We start from the raw sequence: 27,220 nt of genomic DNA, 5'->3' as shown, positions 1-27,220 counted from the left end.
TCGGATCGACTCTGCGTGATTCATGTCTTTATTATTGTTTCATTTTAAACTTATATGTTGTCATCTGCAAATATCATTGTTGAAGATATTTTGGGAAGAATTCTGCTTTGGTCCCCGGCCTTTTTTGTGTGTTTTGTGATCATGGAAAATACAAACGAACTTTGCTCTGTCATCTGCTCACCCGGCCAACGCCAGCGCATACCGTCAGTGCGTAGTGCATATGCAAAGCGCATCGACGCAAAAACAAAAGACTAAATTTTCCCCACCTTCAATATTCGATGCATCGATGTTCGATCGAATTAGAGCTGTCGAACACCGGTTTTCAAAATAATCGATATGACTCAGGCTTAATCAAAACTTTAAAAGTTTTTGGATCTGATTCATGAAACTTGGACATAATAGTAATCAAGTATCACTGAACATCCTGTGCAAGTTTCAGGTCACATGATCAAGGTCAAAGGTCATTTAGGGTCAATAAACTTTGGTCGAATTGGGGGTATTTGTTAAATTACCATCATAACTTTGAAAGTATGTTGGTCTAGTTCATAAAACTTGGACATAAGAGTAATCAAGTATCACTGAACATCCTGTGCGCATTTTAGGTCACATGACCAAGGTCAAAGGTCAATGAACTTTGGCCATAATTGGGGTATCTGTAGAATTACCATCATAACTTTGCAAGTTTATTGATCTGACTTTTGAAACTTGGACATAAGAGTAATCAAGTATCACTGAATATCCTGTGCAAGTTTCAGGTCACATGATCAAGGTCAAAGGTCATGTGAGATCAATGAACTTTGGCCGCAATGGGGGTATTTGTTGAATTACCATCCTATCTCTGTAAGTGTATTGGTCTAATTCATAAAACGTAGAAATAAGAGTAACCAAGTATCACTGAACATCTTGTGTGAGTTATAGTAGTTTTCAAAGTCAGCACTGCTGCTATGTTGAATCGCGTGATGCAGGTGAGACGGCCAGAGGCATTCCACTTGTTTTAATGAAATGTGGAATGAGCGTAAAGTAGCTCATGTGTTCCATGAGTTTTGCAAAGAATGTTACTCCTTTAGAGTTAAACTCTGCAGGAGACTTCAGGGAATAATTTTCCTGGTATCACATCGCAATTTGCTCCACATATTTGAAAGACTGCTATGCATCACATCTTTTGTACATTATATTTTTACAAAGGACTGTACATTACTTAGTTGAGAGCTTTTCTCTTATGACCAAAATGCTATTCAAATTTGTATAACAAATTTATCCCCTGGACTTGACATTTCTCTTTGCATGTCAGAGTAAACACAGACTATGAATTATTTATATACCATGGGTCTTTTCTCTCTTAATTACCTACATTTGTTACATTAGCTTGCATTGAGAGCTGGTAATGAGAAGGAAGAAGGTGAGACAGCAGATACTGTTGGTTGTTGCTCCCTAAGGGTAGAGCACATTGAACTCTTTGAGGAGCTTGACGGCCAGGAGTTTGTGGTTAAGTTTGATTTCTTGGGTAAAGATTCCATCAGGTACGAGAACTCTGTACCCGTGGAGAAGAGGGTGAGTGTATTCCTGTCCTTTTTTTTTTTTTTTACTCTTCTTCCCTTTTCTCTTTTTATTGTTAAGGGAATAGGAGAATGTTTGCTTTAGGATCAGAGTTGTTCTTTCATAAAGAATCCATGATAATGGTCATTTTGCTATTGTAGTTATGGCCATCGTAACAAATTCAAGGCTAGTTACCGTAACAAAACCATTACTATAATATAATCATGAGTATTGTCTGAAACAGGCCACAGATTCTCTCAGTAATATGATTCATTACATCAATCTTGATGAATGAAAAAAATGGAAGAAGTGAATTATGTTTTGATAAATTACACTTACAGTATTCAAATGTTCTCATTAGTTTATGTTTTTCTATGAACTCCTGCATTAATATTATTTTCTCCCTATCTGTAGAAAGCTATATAAATTTCAAGATTTATATACAGTCCGACCTCTCTTATCTGGCCTCCCCTTATCCGGATCTCTCTATTATCCGGACGCACACTTGCCGAGATTTTTTTTTTCATTCAATCTAGTACCGGTACGTGATGAGATGAGATTTCAATCCTATACGTAAACTCACTTTGATTACATATATTTCCCAACATAGTCACCCTACACCAAACATATTTTTCATGAAAATATCTCACCCAAATCACCAAAAGAACTTTACGAATGATAATTTCTAGTAAATCGGTGCAGCGCAAACATTTCATCACGTTTCTCTTTTTGCTTCACAGGAAAAACAACATATGTCTTGCTAGCTAAGTTTAGGCCTCAATACAGACACTCAGACAGCGCTATCGTCTTTGAGCCTACAGTCAGTGTAACAATGGCTGACACTGCGAAGCTGCGATACCCACTGTGATGATCTAATTTAAAATTTGGTTTCATCGAGTCATTCTCTTTCTTTCGAGGTATGCTTGATGTATACCTCAATCATTTTAGCAGGTAAATTATCCAAGAGTTTTGGCCATCGATCGATTTCATTACCATACAAACACTGCCTATAATTTGCACTGACTCTGCAGTGAATATTGTCTGTACCATACGCCCACTATAATAGTGTAGCTACCGCCGGTGGCCTGGGGAGGCAGCCGGCAGCGCAGCTGCGTGTATTTAATATTGGGTCTTCCAGATCCGGATAAATCCCTTATCCGGATTGGTGCTGGTCCCAACGTGTCCGGATAAGAGAGGTCAGACTGTAGATCAAGTTCAAACATAATTGCTTGCTAACAATTGAACTTTCGTTGAATAACACAATAGCATTACTTAAATCCCTGAATAGGACTCACAGAACAATCTCATACTGATTATTATTAGGGATGCCAAAGCTTTGCAAAATAAAGTAAAACAAAGCATGTAACTTTCTGAATTGTGAGGAAGAATTTTTTATCATCTTTGCATCATCTTTGATAGGTCTTCAAGAATCTGAAGCTGTTCATGGAAAACAAGAAGGGAGAGGACAACCTATTTGATCGACTCAACACTGGTATCCTCAACAAGTACCTTCAGGAGCTGATGGAGGGCCTTACTGCCAAGGTTTTCAGGACCTTCAATGCTTCCTTCACCCTGCAGAATCAACTTCATGAGCTTACAGATGGTATGAATATAATTATGATGGGAGTATTAGTGTTTCCAGCCTTTCATGTCCACTCTAGTCTCTGTATATTTATAGTGCCCCATTATCTAGTTGCCAAATCAGAGGCACTAATGAGGCTCAAATACCACTAAAAATCAATGTCATGATCCTTACTGTGAAAGATTGAGAGCCCCCCCCCCCCCAGCAATGACTAGATGTTGTTTTCAGTTGAGGTCTAATGTGAATAGCTTGTCACAAAAGCATATGTCATCCACAGTCTGTAGGCACATGCAGTAAATGACCAATTGCTCAGTAATTCCTTCAAGTCTTGTACAACTAATACAGAGATTTTGTTGATTTGATTGGTTGAAAGGTCTTCAATATTTGTTCCTTTTATGCTACATGCATATTTTATTTCTCATTGCATGGCTATCATGTTTTTTATTTTTTTTTTTCATTGCATGATACCTATCCACTCTTGTTGAGGCTGTGTTCAACTCAATAGATTGAACAGAGCCTCAACTGGAGTGAGGATAGATCGCATAATGAACTCATGTTAAATACCCAACCTTTTTAACTTTGTTCCTGTCTCCCTTTCTTTCTCTGAGGCTTTCTTCTCATATGCTGAGTATTTCAATTTATTTCATATATGTATAATTATTTTGTAGAACAATTTTGATATTTGCCTGTTTTGTTCCAATTTGTATATTTTTAAAATGTCTGTATATAAACCATCTGTAAACTGAATGTAATTCAGCATTTGGCTGCTATTTTCAGTGAATATTGAAATAAATAAACCATTCAATCAATCAAATCAATCAATCATGTACATGCATCACTTGTTTGATAGTTTTCACAGACTCCTTTCTTGGCTGTTGTATTAGCATGCTTTCAGACTTTTGTCATTCACTATATTGGACTTGGAATGTCTTTCAGAATTGAAGCAACCACTGAAACCTGTTTGAATCAGACAATATATAAGACTTATGAGAAATATGGTACACATGCATTGAATGATCTTGTCTTCGGGTTTGGTTTTTTTTTTTTAAGGTTTCATGACATTTTCTCCAACGGCAATTGCTCCGCTGCAATTCCACATGTTAATGGAATGACAACTTCAACCCTGGATTGAACACTACACCCTTTCCTAAACCTAACGTAAAACCCTTTTGCAACTGTAAACCTATATCTTAGACAAAATAAAGCCCGGAGCAAATGTCCTGTCACCTTTTCAAATTCAGAACCCAATATGTTTGACAAGCAATTTCTCCATTTCTTTTATTTCAGCTGATGACATGGTCACTGCTAAGATGCTGTCTTATGATCATGCCATCAGTGCCATGGCAGTACTGTGTAACCATCAGGGCACTGCACCCAAAACTGTTGATACGTAATTTCCTCTTTCTTTTATTTCAGCTGATGACACAGTCACTGCTAAAATGCTGTCTTACAATCGAGCCAACCGTGCCGTGGCAGTGCTGTGTAACCATCAGCGCGCTGCACCCAAAACCTTTGACAAGCAGATGGAGAACCTCCAGGAAAAGATCACCAAAAAGCAACAGGACATCAAGGAAGCTCGCAAGGGGCTGAAAGCCATCAAGAGCGAGTATAAGAATAGCCGTAATGAGAAATTGAAATTGTAAGTGAATCTAGATTTAACTAAGGGTGCAAATATTGTAGCTCTATACCTGTGGGGACTTTAACCCTATCTAGGCCGGCCCCCCCCCTCAACGAATCCCGCGATATTTTTGCCGCGCAAATTTTTTTTACTTTGCCTCTCGCTGACTTTTTACTTTCAAGTCTTGCGCAACTTTTGAGACCAATTTCGCGTCACTCGGGTATGTGGTTCCGAAATTACGCAACATTATGTAAGTGCATGTCAGACCGAAAATTGCTCAAAAACGTGATTTCGTGTACAAAGTCAATGCAAATTGTGTTTTCAACCAAAATTCATAAATGTATGATTATTTTTAGTTTTGCTGGTCTAAATGTATTTATTTTATGCTTTTTATCATAGAAGAGTCCCCAACAAATTTCATTGAAAAAACAATGAAAAACAAAAGGTCAAAAAAACAGCGATGTACATAAGAAATTGCAAAAAACAATATAATACATAAGAAAATGATTCGATATCACAATTTTTTTCATGTACACTTGCTAAGAACACCACAAAGAGTTTCTATACCAAAAATCAGTACATATGGAGCCTTATTTAGGGAGTTAGAGGAAAAAGTATGATTTCGCATACTAATTACGCATAAATTAGCATAATCACTTAATAGTGTTTCGCATGAAATAAGTTACTATACATTCTTGTAGATTATGTCCCAGGCAACACCTGTGCCAATTTTCGGCGTGACCAGCCATATGAACTCCAAAAATACCCCGGCCTAGATAGGGTTAAATTTGCCTTGTACAAAATGTCATTGTGATGTTGGGTAGGGACAACTTTTTCATTTGCTTCAATTCACAACATTACTAAGTGGTAATTTTCTCCCATAATTTCATTCAGAATGATATTCTTCTTTCAAGACAATATATGACAAAAATTTGATATGTTTTATTTTATTATGACTCTGAAGGAAAAGAGGATTAGGAGAAAGCCACAAATCCCAGATTATTAATTACATGACAAACTGTAATGTAGAAATATGCCCTGTTGAAGAATGTACTTAGCCACGAATCTTGAAATTCAAAGTGTGCAAGGTCATCATTTCTTCAGCTGGAATTGAACCCTCAATCATTATGTTTGGGAACTTTGCTTATCACAGTATTCCTACATCTCTAATGTAGATAATGGATACAATTATTGATAAATTCTGTCTTTATTTTGTTCAGAGCCTTGGAGAAAAAACAGAAGCAAGTTGAGCGTCTGGAGGATCAGCTTGCTAAGCTAGAGATGAAAGCTACAGACAAGGAGGAGAACAAGGAGATTGCCTTGGGAACCTCCAAACTCAACTACTTAGATCCAAGGATATCAGTGGCATGGTAAGTGCAGTGTTATGTAAATGATTCATTGGGGGATATCAGGTTTAGTGTTGACCCTTTGATGTTCGTGTTGGGCCGATTGCTACATCAGACAAGCACCAAACACTTAACTTAGATATGATGCTAGTGCTTTGTTGAATCTTACATTTGGTGTTTTGGAAATTTGGAAGGCAGCCTGGTTTGTGCTTTCGACATCAACCACAACCACAATACCAACACCAAACTTGGAATGAACCATTGTGGTGTAGGGTTTGCACATTCAGCTTTAATTCCATATCAATAGTCTAAAATAAACTGCTTTCCTCAATGTCATTTTGTGTCATTATAATCATGCTACTTGGTTTTGTTGCTCCCAAGGGGAGTGTTGGTAACTGATGCTACTTTCTCAGACAAAAGTTTGAAATCTGATATTTTCCACAATTTTTCAGCCAAAGGTCTATGCATAAGGGGATCCTCCTCAGTTTTGTCAATGCTTTGTCTAATCCATTTAGATGGGTATCTGAAACCACCTCGAGGCATTGCCAACATACATTTAGTGCTGTGTGAAAGTTGAATATTGGTAGACATGCAATCATTCTTGCCTTTTTATTTTCCTCTTTCTATCACTTACTAGGACCAAGAAATGGGATGTGCCTATTGAGAAAGTGTACAACAGAACTCAACGAGACAAATTCCGATGGGCCATCGATATGGCTGGAGCAGACTTTGTATTTTAATCCTAGTTTTAACTTTTATTTCTCTTTGTATATTTAATATTGAGGATCTTGTACTGACAGTATTCACAAAGCTTCAACTGCCACCACATAGTTGAAGTGTGAGTGTTGTATTGTTTTGCTCTGTTCAAAATCTTATCCTGGACTGCTTAGCTCATTAGCTGCTTCAGTAAGTATATGTATATGGTCATGAAATAATATATTAGCAATTAATTTGTATCATTTCACATGCACATGATGCACTATTAAATACTACAGAAAATAACCTGTGAAATTACGGTGAATTTTGCACATTGGACTTGTCAAGTAAGGGCTTTCGAAGGTATGTTTTATTGTCACATGTTCAGTTTGTGGTGAGGTATGTGATTCACAATCATTTAGCAATGCTTGGTGAATACTGTCAGTACCATATTGTGTAAGTTGATCATGATGTTTTTTAGCATAGTCATTTTCGAGGGATTTTTTTTGTGTGTGGTTTATTTCACTCTGATAATATGATGTTAATGTGACAATGAGCAAATAATGTTGACCTGATTGGAGCTATAATTCTTTCTTCGGTCTAATGATTTTAATGACGGCACAGTAGGCAAGTATCCTATGTCAGTAAGTTTGTGGTGAGAGATCAAGGGAATATTATGCAATCTGGGCCCTTTGCAGAAAGATTTTGCAATCGAACGCAACCAAGAAAATCAAATGCAACTCAACTTTTAACCAATGAACTGTGTGAAATAAGGAGGAGTGTTTGATTTTTTTTTTAGTTTTGATTACACGCGACTCCTGCAATGGGCTTCTAGTATGGACAGCTGGCAGTGTAATAATCTAGTAGATGACTAGTCCAGAGTCCATGTCTTAAACACAGGAACATGATGATAAATCATAAGCCATCATTAGGAGCACTACAGGTTTCGGATGTGATAATGACAAATCGTGATGTTGTTGGCTTTCCATAATTAAGACATGGGTTATTCTATAAAAACAAGATGGGGCCTTGCCTATGAATCCCTTTCTCAACCATGAGTACCTGCAACCATCAATGATCCTGTGTGAGACTTGTCAGGTGAAGAACTCATAGTGGGTGTTGCAAGAAAATATTTGCAATCAATCGCAAATATTCTTTTGCAATTGATTGATCACTTTTAGCTACAGCAAATCAGATTACACTCCTTGTTTCTTGGAGCAGATTAGCAAGCAATCGCAAATTTATAATTAATTGCATGGCATATGCTAGATTTCGGGAACGAAAATAGACTTGCAATTGATCGCAAGTTTCTTGCAACACCCCGTTTGTGGATGTTGCATGAAAATATTTACAATCAGTTGCAGTTTTTTGTTGAAATTGTACAATGGATAGATCAATTTGAGCTGTAGCGAATCAGTTCACACTCTGGTCCAAGAGGAAGCTCAGCAATCGATTGCAAATTTTCAATTGATTCCAAAACATTGATATGGGGATCCTAAATGTATTTGATCAGCCCCATTAGTTTATCAGCTCTCAGGCTCTGTATGAAAGACGGTGAATATTGGTAGGCCCACAGCTTTAGAGAGGGCATGTAAGAACACCTCCAGATATCAAGCCTGTACATCTGGTTGTGCTCTTGATGTGTGTTCCAAGTAGCTGTAGGGCTTCTAATCACTCCTGATAATTGACCTGCTTACAAATTAAATTTCTTATTTTTTGAATAGGCTTGAGACTGACACATCAAGGCTGTTGTAATAGGGTTGATTCAATATTAGCCATGCATTAAGTAGAGATTTTACATATGACAGTCCTTTCTGCATGTGTCACTATCAGGGAGATAGTCATCTTAGAAAATAATTATACACCGTAGATCTATTCAATCATGCTCCTGAAATAGAGTTACCAAATTGACTGGAATATTGGACCATGAACTCCCATTTCATTGAACATTTATGCGGAATCTGATTTACTATTTATTTGTGTGTGAGGAGAAAAGGGTAGCATTCCACTGTAGTATTGAGATGGAAATGTGCAGAGAAATAAAATCTGCTCATTGTGTTTGATCAGAGAAGAGTGTTGGGTGAAAGTTCTTTTGGTGGACATCTCTGTTCATTTTCGTTGATAAAACACAGTATTGATATGGCCAGTAGGAACTGCATGAAGAGTAACCAAGCTTTTCACATCCAACCAACTCGAAATTCTAACAAACTCAAATGTATTTTTAATGTGGAAAGCTTTGCATATTTAACGCTCTTCAGCCTTTTAAAGTGAAATGCCAGAACCAAGATATAAATATTGATTTAAGTAGACCAGTTTACTATGAATTTAAAACTTATTTCTTTGACAAAAACTGAAGGCTTAGCATAAAACCTGGTAGAGAATGCTTTACTGCAATTCATGCACAAGTCATGCCTCTTCAAAAAGTCTTTCAATTTACTGAAGTTAATGAATTCCCACACCATTTTGTAGATTTTTGCCCCCCCCCCCCCCATGGTGAATGTATGACTGGTTGTAATGGAAATATCCCCAAAAGTGCAAAACAACATAAGATAATACAGAAATGGTAATATTAATATTTGCCCACACAGATGGGCTATTTCCTCAAAATACTACATTGCTGTATTTTGTATGTAGTAAAGTAAATTGTTTAGCTGTCTGATATGACAGTGATATTGTAATATTGTGCCATTTGAATTTAAATGAATAGATGATAATCATTGGGTCCTCGATATGTCACCTCTCAATATTTCACAAAGAAACTTATTTTATTGTTTCCTGACAAGAAACCTACCTTAAACTATTCACAAGAATCTAAAGATTGATAAGAAGCCTTAATATTGTGAATCCCACCTATTGCACCTGTTACATATATGTTGGCCATAGCTGAATAAACATTGACAATCATTCATCAGGATGATATATTTATATCTTAGTAGTATGATTTTACAGCTTGTAATATCATGTACGCAATATCATGCAGCCTTAGAAAGGAACAAGTCAACTCTGGTATGAAGGAATCGGTGAAAAAATTGAGATTATATTATGTAAACTGTTTCATCATTGAAACTGAATTGTCGTACCGGAGAAGAGTATTCATTGAAAAATATCCTGCCTTATCAAAAGAGATTTTTATGATTTCATATTTTCATGATTTTGTAATATTTATTTATGTGTTTACAATCAGTGTGGCTTTACAAAAAGTTCATGTTAGAGAAGGAATAGTGAATCATGATTAGTTATGACTTCATTTTATTTAGTGATATTACTTTTGTGCTTTATGTTGCTGAAGAATATTTTTATGTTGCCTAGTCTTAACCTTTTTTAAAGCATAATTCTTTTATTTTATGAAAAATTAATTCATTAATGGTTTAATTCATGCTCATGATTTTTTCAAAGCTTTTTTGTTTGAATATATATTATTTTCAATTAATTTGGATTTGTATTGCTCTACGTAGTAGTAAGCCATGGGCATTTTTATCTCTTGTTTGTGTTTTAGTGTGTCAGCCTCCATCAGGTTGTAAGTGTACGAGTATAAGACCAAAAGTTTCAGGGAATCCTCCTTGGTGCGTAAATTGGATGATTTCAAATTCGGTGTTGGTGTTAAAAGCACAATTCAGATTTCCATCTCTAGCTTTGACCGACACCTGCTGTGAGTCTATTATATCCAAATTATGTTATTAATAGATTCTGAGGTTAATCCCAGGACCAACTTGATTTCAATTTTGTCACTATGGGGGGGGGGCCTTGGGTGGAGCAAAAATGCAGCTTGACTCTTTTTGGTCAGGATTTACAAATAGACAACACCAAAGGTTACCACTGAATTTGACATCACCCATTCTGTCTCCAGTCTGATTTTACCCATATCGATAAGAAAAGAATAACGAAAGGCAAACAAAAGAAAATCGCCATGATGTATCAAAAGAAATTTAACAAGTGTGAAGTAAACTGAAATGTAGGGCGATCTTGAAATGAGTATGAGAAATGTGGCAGCCAATTTGATGTAATTCTCTCTCATGTTTTTATCCCTAGAGTGTAAGAATAACATGCTGACTGCCATTCAATAATATTGTTAAGAATGATATTTTTATACAGAAAAGTGGTCATTTGATTGTAGTCAGACAGCATGAAGATTCTGTCTTGTTTCAATGCCCCTTGTGCTTGGAACATGCACATGAGGCATGTAGAATCAGTATTTTGATGTTGTAGTTCATATTAGTATGCACTCTTTATAGTAGTATTGAATGTGTAGGTCTCAACCATAGTGCTTTGTGAATTGTATGTTGAATGTCAGAAGCTTTAATTCATCACCACATGATCCATTATCAAAATGATGAAATATAAAACCCCCCATACATGACTGAATGCATTGTATTTGACATCAGGGTTGTGAGTGAGTGAGATTTCATTTTATATGGTCAGTTACTGTAAAGTTTCTTATATTATTACTGAATTTGTACTTATTACCTCACTGCAAAATGTAGGGTAATGTTACAAGAGACTGTGTATTGTGTACTGTATTATTTAAAGATGAATTTTCATTCTAGTCACAAATGAAACATATTTTAACTCCAGATTTTGGTTTGCTTTTTTGATAGTAAAAAATGTTGTAATTGGCCGTCTTTTGTAAAAATCCTTAAGATTCCCCCTTTCAGTCTTATATTATATACCCAAGTGATTTATGGCCTTACAAATATTTATCAAAGCTAAGCCTAAAACAAGTGCATATTTGGTAGAAAGGGTAGAATAGATACACTTCCCTCTTCAGTATATCTCTCTCTTTCTTTCTTTTTATAATACACCTTTGAACATAAATGATACTTATTTACAAAATACCTGCAGTATCAAATACTTCTGATAGATTATAGGTATATTTTAATGCACTTTTGCAGTGAGGTGACGACTGTTTGTTTAGTTTTATATCAAATGTGGCAGAGATGTGATGTAGCCCCTTGCCAAAACATTGTAAAATAAAGAGAACTAATATACTTCATGTAAGGTATGTATTGACATTCGCATGTGTCTTCAATTTTTCTAAGAAAAACAATGTGGAGATTTTGTCTTTGTTTCAATAATATCATTACCCCTTATGGTAGTAATAATGTAGTCGTTCAACGCCTTTTTGGATTTTTTTTCCCATTGAATTTTCTTATCAATTTGAGTAATAAAATCTTGTGGAATATCTGTATTGATAATGGAATGTGATTGATCAGAAGAGGTTTTGGATGTACTTTGTGATGGATATTTTATGCAATGTTGATTCTATTTTTATGTACATTAACTATGTGTCCACTTCTTCAAAGGGATTGTCATTGTTTTATTTTTCTCCCTTTGGATTGATTATTATGATAAAGACCGCTCAGGCAGTGCTCTCCTTAAGATTGATGAAAGCTTGTATTTCTTAGTGGTCATTTGAGTTTGAATTATGTGAGTGATATGGTAGATAATTGTAAACTTGTATGTGGGTGGGGGGGGGGGTGGCTGCAGGTTTTTTGTTTGTTAAATTCTGTTTTTATTATATAAAATTTAAATCACAAAATTTACAAATGATTATTAGGTGATTGCAAATCACATAAACACAAGTTAGTTACAAAAAGACAAAATAACAATCATAATAATTTAAAAAAAAACATGCTATCATTTGGCCTTTCAGAATATTTTGGTCATTGCTTGTATTAAAATATTTGAGAATTTTTTTTTTATTAACTACTCATGATAAAATACTATAGAAATATTGGCTAGAGTATTGATCAAATATTTCTTTTGTAAATTTGGCAAGTTTATTTCACTGCCTAACAAAGTATGACTGGTGGATGGTTTATATACATATGTGCGTGTATATATATATTTTTTTTTGGGGGGGGCCTTAAATTTCATTTAGAAATGCTTTGATAATACAATAATGGGAACTAAAACCTTTTCAAGCTCTGTCTTTATTTTCCTGTGAATGGACATTTAATGATAAAAACAAAACGAGATGAAGTGAAGAGTAAGGACAGACACCCAGGGACACCCACTTTCCCAAGATGCGACTCGGGGGGGGGGGGGGGATGCAACAAACCCCATTCCAAGAGCCATCTCCCTGGTGCTCCTCCTCCCCAACAAGATATGCCATGTACGCCACTGGGTTGCTAGATTGTAGACTCAGAGGGAGAATGAAACAAAGGAAGGTGAGAAGAAAGCAACAAAAAATGAGGGAATGAAAAATTGAAGGAAGATTTAAGGAACAGAATGAGAACCGATCAGAAACAACACTGGAGAAAATGAAAGATAAAATTATAAATATGGAATGAAATTTTAACAGAGGCTACTAATAGCAATTATTTTTTCAAATTTCATCTTGGGCTGTATTCTGAAAATTGTCTAATGAGAAATATTCTTGTATCTTTTGAGTTACGATAAAATACATATTCTGAAATTAGTTCTTGAACTTTCACTGAGCCTGTATGATGTTGGAGCTGTAATGATGCGTTAAGTGTCGGAGATCATCTTACAAAGCCAGAGGTAAAACATTCAGAATACCGATTGAGATAATTTTAGCGAGCTGTTATCTTGCCGAGTTACAAAAATATTTTAAAGAATATTTAAATTTAATCATGGAAACTCCATCATGATCATAGAGTTAATAAGTTTATATAACTCTATGATCATGATGCAGTGAAAAATAATCTCGTTACATGAGCGCTGCTGTACGGTACGGATCATGTGACCAATACCGCTACTCTCACGTGACAAGACCAAGACTTGATAGTAGAGATCCAGTGAATCTGCCAAAATGCTTTATCGAATTTTAATCAGTTTCCTCCTGGCAGCTTCATGCTTTGCAGCGTATGCTCCAGATGAAGTCACAAATTTACCTGGAATTCCTTCTGAAGCCCCACCTTTCAAGCAATATTCTGGATATCTGAATGCGACGGGTGACAAACTGTTTCATTATTGGCAAGTATAGAATTAACATGTCATCGCGAGCGGGCCTTACCGCTCTGCTCTTGGCCGCCGTTCCCACCGGCCGGCGGCCTCGCCTTGCCTTAGCTGTCGCGGTATTCTGAAAACGTTCTAAATCTTTTTCTTAAGTCAAGACTTAACTTTTCAGACCTTACAACCTAGACTGTTATGCTGAGCACGTGAATTATCATAATTGCATACCGGTACGTGTGCCAAAATTAATATAATAATATTCTTGTCTTGAATGAGATAAGTGCATGGTAATTTTGAAATAGTGAAAACATTATTATCATCACATGATGGCCCCGCTCCTTGCTCAAAATTGACGGCCACTGGAAGTAACAATGATGCTTCATGCCATGGTAATCGGTATCTTTTTTTATTCTCCCTTTATTTGTCTAGGCCTATCTCTTTTCCTTCCATTTTCTTTTTCTTTCTTTCTTTTTCCCTTCTTTCTTTCTTTCTTTCTTTTTTCCTTCTTTTCTTCCTTTCTGTCTGTCTTTCTTCTTTTTAAATATCTTTTTCTTTCATCTTTTATCTTTCTTTCATTCTTCATCTTTCTTCCCTTTTATTTCCATTTTCATTTTTTTTTTCTTTCTGTGACTTATTTTTGCTTTTTTTTGTTTCCCCTTTCTCTCCTGTTTCTATTTTCTTTTTTTCTTTTTTATATTTTTCCCCGCTTTCTTTCTTCACATTATTTTTTTTTATGTTTTTATTTCTTCCGTATTTTTTTTCTTTTCGTTTTTCTTTATTTGGAAATTGTAACATTTAATTTGATAATTGGTTGTTAGAAAAGAGTTTATGTAGAAAAAAATATTGTAACACTTGATGCATTACCTCTGCTTGAATCAAGTTATTTTATTATTTATTGAATGATTTTTTTTTTCTTCAGGTTTGTTGAATCCCAGAGCAGTCCATCTGTGGATCCTGTTGTGCTTTGGTTGAATGGTGGACCAGGCTGTAGCTCCTTGGATGGCTATCTTTCAGAATTGGGTCCGTTTCATGTAAGTAACGTCTGTAATATTCTCTATTAAAGGAGAACAAAACCCTGAGGAAATCCATTTTAATGCACATAGAAGACAGAGAGAAGCAATTTAGAAAAAGACCCATTATGCTCGGTTTCAAATGAAAATGTTACGATACTGTAAAAACTCTAAATTTACTTTTGTTTAATGATCCAATTAATTCTTCGAAATTGCAGGTTTAGTAATACATCTCCCAAAAAGTTTTATATAAAAAAACACATATTTCCTTCATTGTCTCTATAAAGGTGTTACTTGTCTCTGTGTAAACTTAACATAAGTTTTGTCAAATACATTTTCCTCATGATATCTTGAGCTAATCTTTGTGTTAGTGCCTATAATTTTTGTTGTTTATGTTCAGTACTAAAATTTAGATTTTATTTCATTATTTATAGTCCAAATAAAAAAATTGTTAAGAAAAAAATAATAGCAACCCATATTTGGCTTTACAAAATAAAAAACCTCATTGGTTTTCATTGAAAAATATTGCTCTCTCAGCCAATCATATGCAAGGATTTTTCACTTGTGTTTTTGCAGGTGAACAACGATGGCGCTACACTGTACCTCAACGATTACAGCTGGAACAAACAGGCCAATGTGATCTTCTTGGAGAGTCCAGCTGGTGTTGGTTTCTCTTATTCACCTTCAGGAGACATCAAGACGGATGATGATCAGGTAAATACTCTTAGCAGCTACATGTATCTGTCCTATAAAAAAAACAGTGGGGGACCCATTGCAGAAAGAATAGAAACCTTAACTCAAATTCAAATCAATTTCATCTCAAATTGCGATCATTTATGATTCATATATTTTTATGACACTTTGAATCAATCACAACTCTTTAGGTGGTTTCAGACCGCCTCGAAGTTCGCCAGTTCCAGGTATTCTCTGATCGGGAAATTTACTCCGATCAGAAAATACCAGGTATTTTGGTAATGTGAAAGCAAACTACGCGTAATTTCCCCGAAAGAAAATACCCGCTAAATAGTTGGTACTTGGCGAAATTACGAGAACTTTCGTGGGGATTTTTCCAAGGTCGCAGGTATTTTGGCAATGTGAAAGCAAATTACGGGAACTTTTAGCCCAGCATGTCGTTGGGCGCGCCGGCGTGGGTGGCTGCTGGGCTAGTGATTCTTGTAATTTAACGGGGATTCTTGTGATCGAGGCGGTTTGAAACCACCTTTTGTAAGACAGGGTAATGTGGCCATAAAGACCTTAACCTTATTGTCTCCTTTGTAGAATATCAAGGCAAGAACCTGTTCACGCAGACCACCTGTTTATAAAGCCCATTCCACTTATTGGTCTTTATAATAGACAACCTTTTAGTATCATATGTCATGGTGATAACTGTCCATATGTACGAATGTGACCAGATCTTGTGTTACTAGTATGTGAGATATCCCAATTTTTTCCTGCTTTAGCATAATGGGGGTGAATATCCTATAACCGTAGTCAAATAAAATTTTGGATGAGATACTTATTGACAAGAAGACTTTTCATTGAGTGCCCATAGCCTACATATCCTATGTGTTTATACATACTTTGATTCTGCATTAAAAAATTTAGAAAAATGATTTTGCAAAAAAAAACCAGTATAATTTATGTATGTCCCATGGATTTTGAAAAAGATTCTCTTTGTCATGAATAATTAATAATAATAGGGAAAAACCTACGATTTTGTAGTGTGGATAAAAAATAGTTAAAGTGTGGATGCTATCTATTTTTTAACTGTATGAGAATGCCACCTGTTTTCGCTATGATATAGCAATGGCTTAGTTAAAGTAGATACACATTGAAGATAATTTTGGCTTAATTTGGGACAGATTGACAGGAAATGCTACGTAGAAACTAGAAACAAATTAAATTAAATACTTTAAAACCAAGGTAGATTCTTGTAATTAGCTAGAAAGGACCCAATCTTACGTCATGATTCCGGAATTGATTACAACGTTACAGTGACGTCACAGGAGGCAGATAGTTATGAAAGGTCATCAATAAGAAATCTCGAAATGTCTTGAGGCCCTTATGAAGATGAGAACATAAAGAGCTGATAAAAAGGTCAATATTTTTGTAAGATTACATTCATTTAGTATTATGTACAGACTGTGCGTAAGGGTCTGCTAGGCTCTCATTTAAGATGCCTCATTTCATTCGGTTATCATTGCAATGATTTCATAAGAGTTTTGAGACTGTTCCACTCCTTTATTGAAATTTATTTGCATTTCAACACTGACCAGAGGTCAGAAATGTGAATTCATAGTTGAATATCTGGTAGATACTATCCAAGTCACACAATCCCTTTGAGATTTTACATTTATTATTTTTTTTTAACTGATTTTATCATATTCATTAATTTTGTGTATTTAGGTAGCAGACGACAACTACCAAGCTCTTCAGAATTTTTTTGTCAAGTTTCCAGAATACCTCAATAACACCTTTTACCTTACGGGCGAGAGCTATGGAGGTATTTACATCCCAACTCTAGCTTTGAAGATTATGAAAGGAAACACATCAATTAAATTGGAGGTTAGTTCAGAATAGGGAATTTCTTCATCTGAGAAGGGAGGAGGAGAAAGGGGGAAGGCTATGGAAGTATCTATGTCCCAACTCTAGCTATGAAAATTATGAAAGGAAATGCATCAATTCAATTGGAGATCTAGTTCTTGTTTTCCTTTTGTCTCGCCTGCATAGGAGAGTGAGACGATAGGCGTCGCTTTTCTGACGGTGACAGTCTCCTCCATATCCATGCCCCTGATATGTTGTATTGCTCAAAGGAGACAGATTGATATTTGTTTTATTTTGTTTGTATTTCAGGGTTTTGCCATCGGTAATGGTCTACTAAACGTAACAAGCAATTATGATTCTGCCGTCTACTTTGGCTACTATCATGCACTGTTTGACCAGGAGTAAGTTGTGAATGCATAGAGCTGATGATGGTGATGATGATTGGGTGATGATGATTGATGATAGTGGTTGGGGTGGTGGTGGTGGGACTGATGATAATGTTGGTGATGGTGATAATTATGGTAATGATAATGATGAAGAGGTTGATGATGATAAAGATGATGATGATGCAAATGATGGTATCATAGATGATGAGATGATCACATAATCCTTAAAACCTCAAAGATTTGTATTCTCAGACATGAAAGATGTGTTTTTAATCAATCTTCACATATTTGCTAAAAAGATGAAATATATTGGTTAAATTGAATTACTTGATTGTTGTTAGGTCACGACTTTGCTGGATACAACTCTTATTAACCTTTTTTTGTTATATTTAAGTAGTTATATTTGCATTCCATTGTTACGTGTTTAAAATATTTCAATAATGACTTTTATGTGTGTTTTTTTAGTGTTTGGAATGATCTTCAGACATATTGCTGTGAAAATGGTGTTTGTAGGTTCTTCCAGCCTACGGACCAGCAATGCAAAGATGCTGTAAGTATAAACTGAGTTTGAAAACTATTTATTTATTGTCCTTATTATCGTTAACATCATCATTGTCTTCATCAATCATCATCATCGTCGTCGTCATCACCATCAAGGTCAAAGGTCATTAGGATCAATGAACTTTCAAGGTTATTTTGCAAGTATAGACCAAATCAGTTTGGATGCTGTTTTTTATGGTAATTTCTAACTGGGGGCTCAAGTATACCTAACAAAAAGGTAATATCTTGATTGACATAGCAAAGCACCTGGCTCATTGCATAAGCCTTTGGAAGTGTTTTTATTCTTCGTTGGAAGCACCCTCTGTTATCGCTGCCATAAGATGCAATATATCTGAAGTCAGATTCATTTGTAATTCTCTATTCCACAGAGTTTCATATTATGGCTATCAGGTAACAGCAAATGGACAAATGTAATTTCGGGCCACTAGGAATTTGTGAAAGGCCATCTGAGGTGAACAAATCAAATGTGTGTCTGTTCTCTCTTTCAAAAAAAAAATCATTCATTGTACATGTAGTTGTTTTCAATGTCAGCACTGCTGCCACGTTGAATAGTGTAATGCAGATGAGACTGCCAGAGGCATTCCACTTGTTTCAATTATCAAGCCTGTGCATCTTTAGTATTTGTAATCATAGGAAATTGTTTTCTCAAATCAGAATTGATTATTGAAATGCAATGATTTATTGTTTTGTGACTATTAACCAAAAATGGGGTGTATATTCTATTAAAAAAATGTAACCTAATTCGGTATTTTTAGGTATAGTTGAGTATTGCTTTTTTAATAATGCAGTAAAATAATAATTGCAAAACAACCCTCAAGGAGTTTTCATTCATTATTTTATGCTTCTCTTACTATGTTTTGAATCCACAGTGTGATATAGCAGAATCATTCATATATAGAAGCGGTATCAACACCTACAACATATATCAGGACTGTACTGGAGGGATCCCTACTCGAACCAAAAGATATCAATTTGATCTTTGGTCTTCACTGGGAATCCATTACAAGACTCCACATCCAAAGCATTTTGAAAAAGTGAGTAGTTCTCACAAGGTATTTTTTTTGTACATTTTTTGTTGTTATATATCTGAGAGATCAATACCCCTTAAATGAAATAGCCCACATCAAACAATAAAATTAGCTTTCATTGATTAACAGGAAACGGTGCTTCTTGTGCAAGGAACTTTCAAAGCAAGAGCGAACTGACCAGCATTGACTGTGGTTTCCATTGACTGTGTGTTATACATGTAAAATATATCTAGTCTTAAAACAATAGATAATGAAGAGAATTAAATACTTGTTTGCATACTTAGTAATATAATAATTGTGGTATGAGTTATGTATTTAATAGTGAAGAAAGTGTTGTTATTCCAGTGGACCTACATGTGAAGAATACACTATTCAGAATGTTGCATTATGGGTAACCTGGCCAGATTTGGGTACTAGTAGTTTCAGGCCTGAGGTGGGTGCTGGTTTGTATTAGCTTTAAATAAATCTTTCCAAACAGGAGCACTCTGGCCCAATTTCATGATGACAGCATATATTTACACAATGGGTCAATAAGAAGCATGGGCAAAGCCCAGTTTGCATGCAACTCAACAAATAATCTATAACTGTGCCAGGTTTTTTCAGCACCGCTCCCTTTCAGTAATACTTTTGTCTGTGCTTTAACAGTGCTTCTGTCTTCAGTCTGTACAATAGCTTTTACATGTAGACATACTCACAAACATCTGGTTGTCTTCACGTTTGAGTAAGTTTGAATTCATTTTGTTATCATTACTGTTACTGAAATCTTTCTTTCATGGTTTGCTTGTGTATTGATGCAGCCACAGACCAATTCCTCTTTGAGGTTAACGCACTATGCATCTCATGGTTTCATGACATCTAAAGTAGGAGATCCTGAATGCAGTGATACTACTGCTGTTACAACCTATCTTGGTCGGGCTGATGTCAGGCTAGCTCTCCATATACCTGCGTCTGTACAGCCCTGGGAGGTCTGTAGGTAAGTCATGAAGAGGATTATCTTGATGATGAACAGGATGGGGGGGCGTTTCATGATACAGAGTTCCCCCCCCCCCCCTCTCGGCCATATGAACTCCAAAACTACCCCGGCCTAGATAGGGTTAAACTTCAAATTTATTTCTCAATGCATGGCCATTATTATTGATATAAAATGGTATAAATATGTATCCTTCAAAAAATGTTTGGCTAAAATCTGTCATGAGATCAGGCATTCATGTGTGGTGTGTGGAGCGTTTTGGTCCAGTGGATCAATCTCCAGACTTTGAATCAGAGGGTCATGGGTTTGAATCATGGCCATGGCGGAATTTTCTTCAACAAGAAATTAATCCACATTGTGCTGCACTCAACCTAGGTAAGGTAGATGGATACCGGCAGAAAGTATTTCATAAAAGAGCTGTGAGCGCTGGAATCAGTAGACTAGCCTAGCCAAGGTAATAAAGGAGTGCCTTGAGAGCCTAACAAGAACGCTATACAAATACCCTGTTGTATTTATTATTATTATTACTAATGACTAGTTCTATTGCCCTTTCATTGGTTTTGAGATGAAAATGCTTTATCAAATCACTTGGATCCACATAAACATCTCATGAAAAATACAATTCCAGGGGGCCACTTCTATTGACAAGTGGATATCATACCTGTCCCCAAAAACATGTAAAAGCAAACTTTTTTCAAGAAATGGCACGTTATGTGGGTATATGTCAAGGCATTAGAATAATTACACTCACCGAGTAATTGTGAGTAATTCTTACTAATGCCTCCAATGATGTGTATTATTTGGTTATATCCCCCACAGTGATGCTGTCGGTGGTAACTACACAATGCAATATCAGTCTGTCAAGCCGCTGATTGAATCAATGCTCACCAAGTACAGGGGACTCTTTTACAACGGCGATGCGGATATCGTCTGCAACTTCCTCGGTGCGCAGTGGTTCGTGAAGGACCTCCACCAAGCCGAAAAGACGTCCAGACGTCCCTGGAAGGTTGGCACGCAGGTGGCTGGATTCGCCCATGAGTTCTTGAATGTGACGGTTGCCACGGTGAAGGGGTCAGGTCACTTGGTCCCGATGTGGAAGCCTGCTGAGTCATACCATATGATCACGCAGTTCCTGAATAACCAACCTTTATAAGTAGACTTGGTATATAGGTTACAGATATGTGATATCGCAAGGATTCATCTCCATGTTAGCTGGTTTCAAACAATATTCTTTATACTCCCCTGGTGCGATGTCATGAAAATACACAACGCTAGCTTCCCCTAGCTCCAAAACTTATTCAGAGTTTTTAAAACTAATCCAGCGCTCCGTAACACAAAGACTAGCGATCAATCGCTTAATGAACTGACCAATCAATATCATTGTTAAAGGCGCATTAGGTTTAAATACTGACCAGGGACCAATCAGTGCGGTTCTTTCATATTTGCGATTCATCGCAAACCTTTGTGTTACTTAGCCCAGATCACATTGACACCTCAACAACTAGTGACTTTTCGGGACCATCTTCATTTTGTATTTGGTGTTATAATCGTGTCAAAATTGACCTAACACCAACACCAAAAGGTCAACACTGAACATGAAATCACCCATTTTGCGTTTTATCATGTTATTTTTCATTTGATGTCTTAGAGGAGTATGATGAAAAATATCCATAGCTAAAATTTTGTAAATTTGGTGAAATTTGGTAACTATTCAGGAATTTACCCCAGATGCATTGTTTTCCTGGTTCTAAATGTTAGGATTCAGGCCAATTATTATATTGACCTTTATTCGGGCAAGCCGGTATCCCCTGACCAAAGGTGATGATATATCTATGAATTGCTAAGAGACATTGCTCCAATGTGCTAAGCACTATATAAAAGGAGAATGTCATCATTCTGACATAAAGAGGAAAATGAATATCAGATATTTTTGTATTATTAAAAGGCCTAGATCAAAAGATGGAAATGCCCATGAAAAATTGCCATTGAATAAGTGCCATTTTACAGTAATTTTCCAGTTGTGGAGTGATTTTATTTGGTGAGCTAATCTACTATAATAACAAAATTGTGCAATCATGAATTTAATGTATATATTATAATTCTCTGAATGATGCCTGGCATCACATGTACATATGTCGTATTGTCACATAAATAATTAGATGAAATTCTCATTTAAGAATTGTCAATCATGCATTTTCCAGCTAACTCTTGTAATGTTTATACAACCATGCCATTCCCTGTTGCCAGATTCACTTTTGATTTTTTTATTGATGCACTGTTTATAGAACCAACATTATTTGGCCTGAATAATGTCATGAAAACCAGCATGGCAGGAGGCAGTAGCATTCATGTTACTAGGGAAATGTTCTTTGATCCACCATCAGGTAGGTTTTCATTCAGCAAATTTACACCTGAATACAAAATGACCTTTTGCTTCCTTTTTACAAATTTCATTATCATTTGATCTTAATCAGTATATTATCAAAGTTGTCTTAAATCTTGCTAGATCATACCCATGTATCCCTCTGTTTTCCATTAAATGAGAATAACGTTAACAATTCTTTATATTTCAGCTAATGGATAGGTTTTATCGCAGTGTTTTTTGTATAGTCCACATATTTTCTTATATACCTTTACGTATGTAAATTGTTCCTAACCAAGATTTCCTCAAAGACTCAGCTTTTGTAATCTATTACTCAGGTGTGATATATTTTTTATAACAAAAAAAAAATCAAAATTTGAAGTAATGTGTTTAGATCTATTGATTTAAACCCAACTAGGCAGGTGGTGGGGGGCTCTTCCAGACCCCAGCTTGGTGCTTTGCGCGATAAGTCTTGTGAAAAGATTTCACCACAATGTCTCCTGGAGCCCATTGCAGAAAGAGTTGCAATAAAACGCAACTCTAAATATCATGCGCAACTTGATTTTCAACCAATCAACAGCGCGCATTTTGGACTTGCGATTGATTTTTTGACTTGCGTTTTAACGCAACTCTTTCTGCAACGGAACCCCTGGCCTAGTAATGGTAGACCCATTTTGGGATATTACCAAAGCTATGTACAGGCTTTAGCAATTTAATGCTTATAATGGAAGTTATTTCTATTCTATCACTTTGAATAACTATTTATTTCAACAGTTTTCTCCCAAGAAACATGATATTATAACCATGGTCACAGAAATACCAGAAAAAATGTTAAGTAAAATCTGACATGCATTATATTGTAGGGCCTTGCAACATAAAGCTTAGACATTGATTATGGGGGTGATTTGTATGATTGATTGCATTTATTATTGTGTATGATCAATTGTAAAATACAGGATCGTGATCAATCACTAAGCTTTATGTTAAAGGGCTTAGGACTGTCAAGAGCATTTGATGGTGTATGGTAGGGGGTCCTAAAGCTGCGCGGGTCCTAAAGCTACGCACCACTCATCGCGCGCGCATGCAGTTTTTAATGGCAAATGCGCACTCTGTGTGTGGAACTGTGACTGGAGAGTGATGAACAATTCCTATTAAATTTTTTCTACAGAGGCTGCAGTAAATCTCTAAATGCAGAGAAAACCAACAACTGTTAGGAAGTTTGGAGTTATATTCGCTTTAATTTCATTTTATCCTATAATAATTTGAATATATTTTAGAAATTGAGGCACAGGAAATACGTTTTTTTGCATGATAAATCGAGTGCGTAGCTTTAGGACCCCTTCTACATCGGGCGGCGAAATCAAGAGGTGTTCGAAAAACACGACAGGATTTTCGTATTAGTGAGTTTTGTGATATTTTCTACTTGGTTAATGATCTTTAGAATGTTTGCCACAAATTAGTGAAATATAATTTGTTGAAATATTAAAATTGGGACAGTTTTTATTGTTTGAAAACAAAGTGCGTAGCTTTAGGTCCCCCCATCATACTAGCATGGGGTTATTTTGATTATATGTGTAGGAATATTATAATTCAATGAATCAGGTATTCAGGACTATCAATAAGATCACTTTTCCTATGTATAAATGTAAAAAAAAAGGATAATCATTTTTCAGGCAAAGACATACTTTCTCATGAGTTTAATTATTTACAGTTATGCCAGCTTATACTTCACTCACACAGTCAGTCGGCAAGCCCTGAAAAAGTAGCTTCTTTTATCCAAGTGATATTCATGACTATAGGGTTTTTGCATTATTAATGAGCTTGGTGCGAACCAAAACACCTCTTTTTATTCTGCCATTGCTGCTCTAAATATTAACCAAATTTCATGTTTTTGGTATCTTTGTAAAGAAGAAGAATCATTCTTTCAGGTCATGTGTTTGGAATTTTAAAAAAATGTTGTAATATAGGGAAAACTTTTGATATAAAACATGAAACAAAATGATTTTTTTCATGCAACAAATGTTGTTTTCACACTTGATTTCTGTTTGAGCACAAATGATTTTTAGATCATAATAAAGCTGAAGATCTACGCTTTAATATGATATAATTTGTATAAGAAGATGTATCTTAGATGGGTCAGCAGCCAGCTTTTCATAGGCCAAGTACATTTAGCAGCTCAAAAACAAGAATACTGCACTCTGATTGGTCACAGAGACCACACACCCACGCAAATTCCAATGTTCCCCACACTGGGCCTCTGCAAGGTCACACTCACCATGTGGTAATATCTTCAAATAACCCGCGCCTGTTGTTGTGAAAACATTATTCAGCCAATCAGAACTCTGGATTTTATGTTACTCAGAAATTTTAGAAATCTCGTCTTGCATCTTGATGGAAAAAGCTGGCTGCTGACCCATCTAAAAGATGCCACATATCAAGAGTGGCATTGTAAGAAAGTTTAGAGTTTGAGCTTTCTGATGATATAAATAATGTTGGTGCCTAAAACACAAAATGTTGCACAATTTGCAAGTGAAAACAGAGGAAGAAAATTCTGTTTGATGCATCTTTTCTGGTAAAAATTCTCTTATTTATCAAAATATTTTTTTCAAAAGAAATAACCAATAAGAAAGAGTAACATTTACTCTTCCCAATGGTACAAAAATAATCAATTTTACTCCAGGAGAAAGTGGTTAAATTCTTTGAGAAAAAAGTCTCGCAATTCACGAGATTTTGCAGGGACATGAATTCAGCCACGAGAGGACTTGGATAAATCTTGCCCATTTGCTCATTAACACAGGGGCTTGCCGACTGACTGCACACTCAAGCTTGTTAACAACAGTACTGTTTGTAAATGAAATATGTAAACTCTGTGTACATGTATATATAACTTTTTCTATGAAAATGTGATTTGAAATAAAAGAAATTTGTGAAATTAATAATGTGGACACAATTTCTAAATTCTTTTCATTTTGTAAACCATGTAGTGCTAAGAGAATTTAAAAAAATCAGTTAAACAACTCACAAATGAAGGAATACTTTATATAGTGCTCAAAGTACAGTTGGTAATATTGCATAAATCAGTGAGAAAAAATGAAGAAAATAAGTCCGAAAATTTGACTATTAAAATCAAAGGCTAGATACATCAATGCTGTATCACTCTGATTTGAAATGCAATTAATGACTTTCTTTGTATTCTTTCATTTTCCTTAGGAAAAAATTTATCCCCTATAATTAATAATTCATGGCACCCATGACTAGATATCACCGCACCTTCTCTCACCCGCTGCATTCATACCAATTGGTCCAGCAGTGTACACATCCAGATGATTTACTGTTCAAAAGAGTACTGGATAATTGCAAAAGAATGATAGTTTTGATTCATGAATTGTGAGAATTTTCCAAATATTTTTGTATTTGTAGGTTTCTAACATCAGTGATATTTGTTGTATATTTTGTATTTTAATGTCAATTTCCTTATGTGTGGGTAATTCCTATGTCAGAAAGGAAATCACAAAAAATATAGTGAAGAGTTGAAGGTTTCCATCCATTTGAGCACTGAATAACCATCAGGGCAATTTTCTTCTGCAAATTAAAAAAAAAAATCAATAAAAAAGGATCATCGAGATTTTCTGTGTACAAAACTGTGGAATCACTATACTTCTAAACACAACACGTCTTCATGTTCTCGAGCTTCCCTGAAGGAATAAAAGCAAATTAAATTCCAAATCGAAATGATGTCATCAGCTGCCACTCTGCAGATTTATACCTTACTGCAACCAAAAGAACCAAAAGGCTTGCAGCAAAGCAAAATTCTGATTTTAGTAATCCTAGCATTATGCTGAATTTCAAATAAAACAATCTCACTTCTTGGAACTTTCATATAGATCGCTAAATGTGATTTGTTTAAAAAAAAAAAGTGTCAAGTTGTGTAGCGTCCGCTGGGCTTAAACCATAGTAGTATGCATTACTCTTGCACAGTCTGAAGAAACAGAGAACACACATATATTACATGTATTTCCTTTGTACTATAAATTTATTGAGTATATGCATGTGCATTTTCCAGAAGCCTGATTAGTCCAATGAAAAATACATGTTTATTTTGTAGTCTACATTTTTACTTGTTTGATGTAACTGGATACAAAATACTTTCGTACATGAACTGTACATGTGCATGTATTACAGCCAATCATCTTTCTAATGCTTTGATCCTTCTACAAAATCTTTCAACCTGTGTCTCTCTTGTATATGCACAATCCCTTTGACTTATATACAAATCAAGGTTTTCTTTTTATCAGGCTGTATTGCAATGAACTTGCTTTCTTTGGATCTTTTTTTTTACTAGTTACACAAACACAAATATACAGTCCGAACAATATTAAAAATAAAGTATGTACATACATCATAGAAGTCGAACGTGTTTACTAGTATCAGGGGTGTGAGAGTTCAGATTTTTTTGTTTTGATTTTCACCTTAAAGCTTGTGTATAGTTTTGGTAAATCCACCAAAATGCACCTATCACTTTTCCAATTCATTGCTAGCTAATATGAATGGATATGCCCTATAACAGTTATGATGTGGAGGATATGAAATGAAAATGTGTTTTACAGGATAAATTTTGTGATTTTACATGGAAATTTAACTTGATCGGGTCACCCGATCAAATTAA

At 35.5% G+C, this 27,220-nt stretch overlaps 2 protein-coding genes across 3 annotated transcripts in view; both read left to right on the top strand.

Annotated features, from left to right (window-relative positions):
• Positions 1-12,154, top strand: part of LOC121407252 (DNA topoisomerase I, mitochondrial-like) — a 31,033-nt gene extending 18,879 nt beyond the window's left edge. Inside the window, exons 14-18 of one of the 2 annotated variants that reach the window (XM_041598227.1) lie at positions 1,366-1,551; positions 2,956-3,139; positions 4,535-4,757; positions 5,957-6,106; positions 6,720-12,154. In XM_041598227.1, the coding sequence (XP_041454161.1) occupies positions 1,366-1,551; positions 2,956-3,139; positions 4,535-4,757; positions 5,957-6,106; positions 6,720-6,822 (846 nt within the window). In that variant the 3' untranslated portion in view covers positions 6,823-12,154. Of the gene's footprint in view, positions 1-1,365; positions 1,552-2,955; positions 3,140-4,405; positions 4,758-5,956; positions 6,107-6,719 lie in introns of those variants that run through there. The other variant, XM_041598228.1, reaches the window with a different exon arrangement.
• Positions 12,155-13,478: 1,324 nt separating this feature from the next.
• Positions 13,479-21,762, top strand: LOC121407250 (lysosomal protective protein-like). The gene is made up of 9 exons (XM_041598226.1): positions 13,479-13,714; positions 14,613-14,724; positions 15,280-15,417; positions 17,110-17,268; positions 17,557-17,648; positions 18,099-18,183; positions 19,064-19,228; positions 20,020-20,195; positions 21,012-21,762. Exons 1-9 carry the CDS (start codon positions 13,551-13,553, stop codon positions 21,343-21,345), a joined length of 1,425 nt encoding a protein of 474 aa, XP_041454160.1. The 5' UTR covers positions 13,479-13,550; the 3' UTR covers positions 21,346-21,762.
• The last annotated feature ends 5,458 nt before the right edge of the window (positions 21,763-27,220 follow it).

This window comes from Lytechinus variegatus, chromosome 2 (genome assembly GCF_018143015.1).
Source record: "Lytechinus variegatus isolate NC3 chromosome 2, Lvar_3.0, whole genome shotgun sequence".
Classification (NCBI taxonomy): domain Eukaryota; kingdom Metazoa; phylum Echinodermata; class Echinoidea; order Temnopleuroida; family Toxopneustidae; genus Lytechinus; species Lytechinus variegatus.
The sequence above is the reverse complement of the archived record's forward strand: the minus strand, read 5'-3'. Positions and strand labels throughout refer to the sequence as shown.

Excerpts from the sequence above, each read along its gene's own strand:
- LOC121407250 (XM_041598226.1), top strand. The coding sequence starts at position 13,551 with ATGCTTTATCGAATTTTAATCAGTTTCCTCCTGGCAGCTTCATGCTTT. Across the intron at positions 13,715-14,612 it reads GACAAACTGTTTCATTATTG|GTTTGTTGAATCCCAGAGCA; the intron begins GCAAGTATAGAA and ends TTTTTTCTTCAG. Across the intron at positions 18,184-19,063 it reads ACCAGCAATGCAAAGATGCT|TGTGATATAGCAGAATCATT; the intron begins GTAAGTATAAAC and ends TTGAATCCACAG.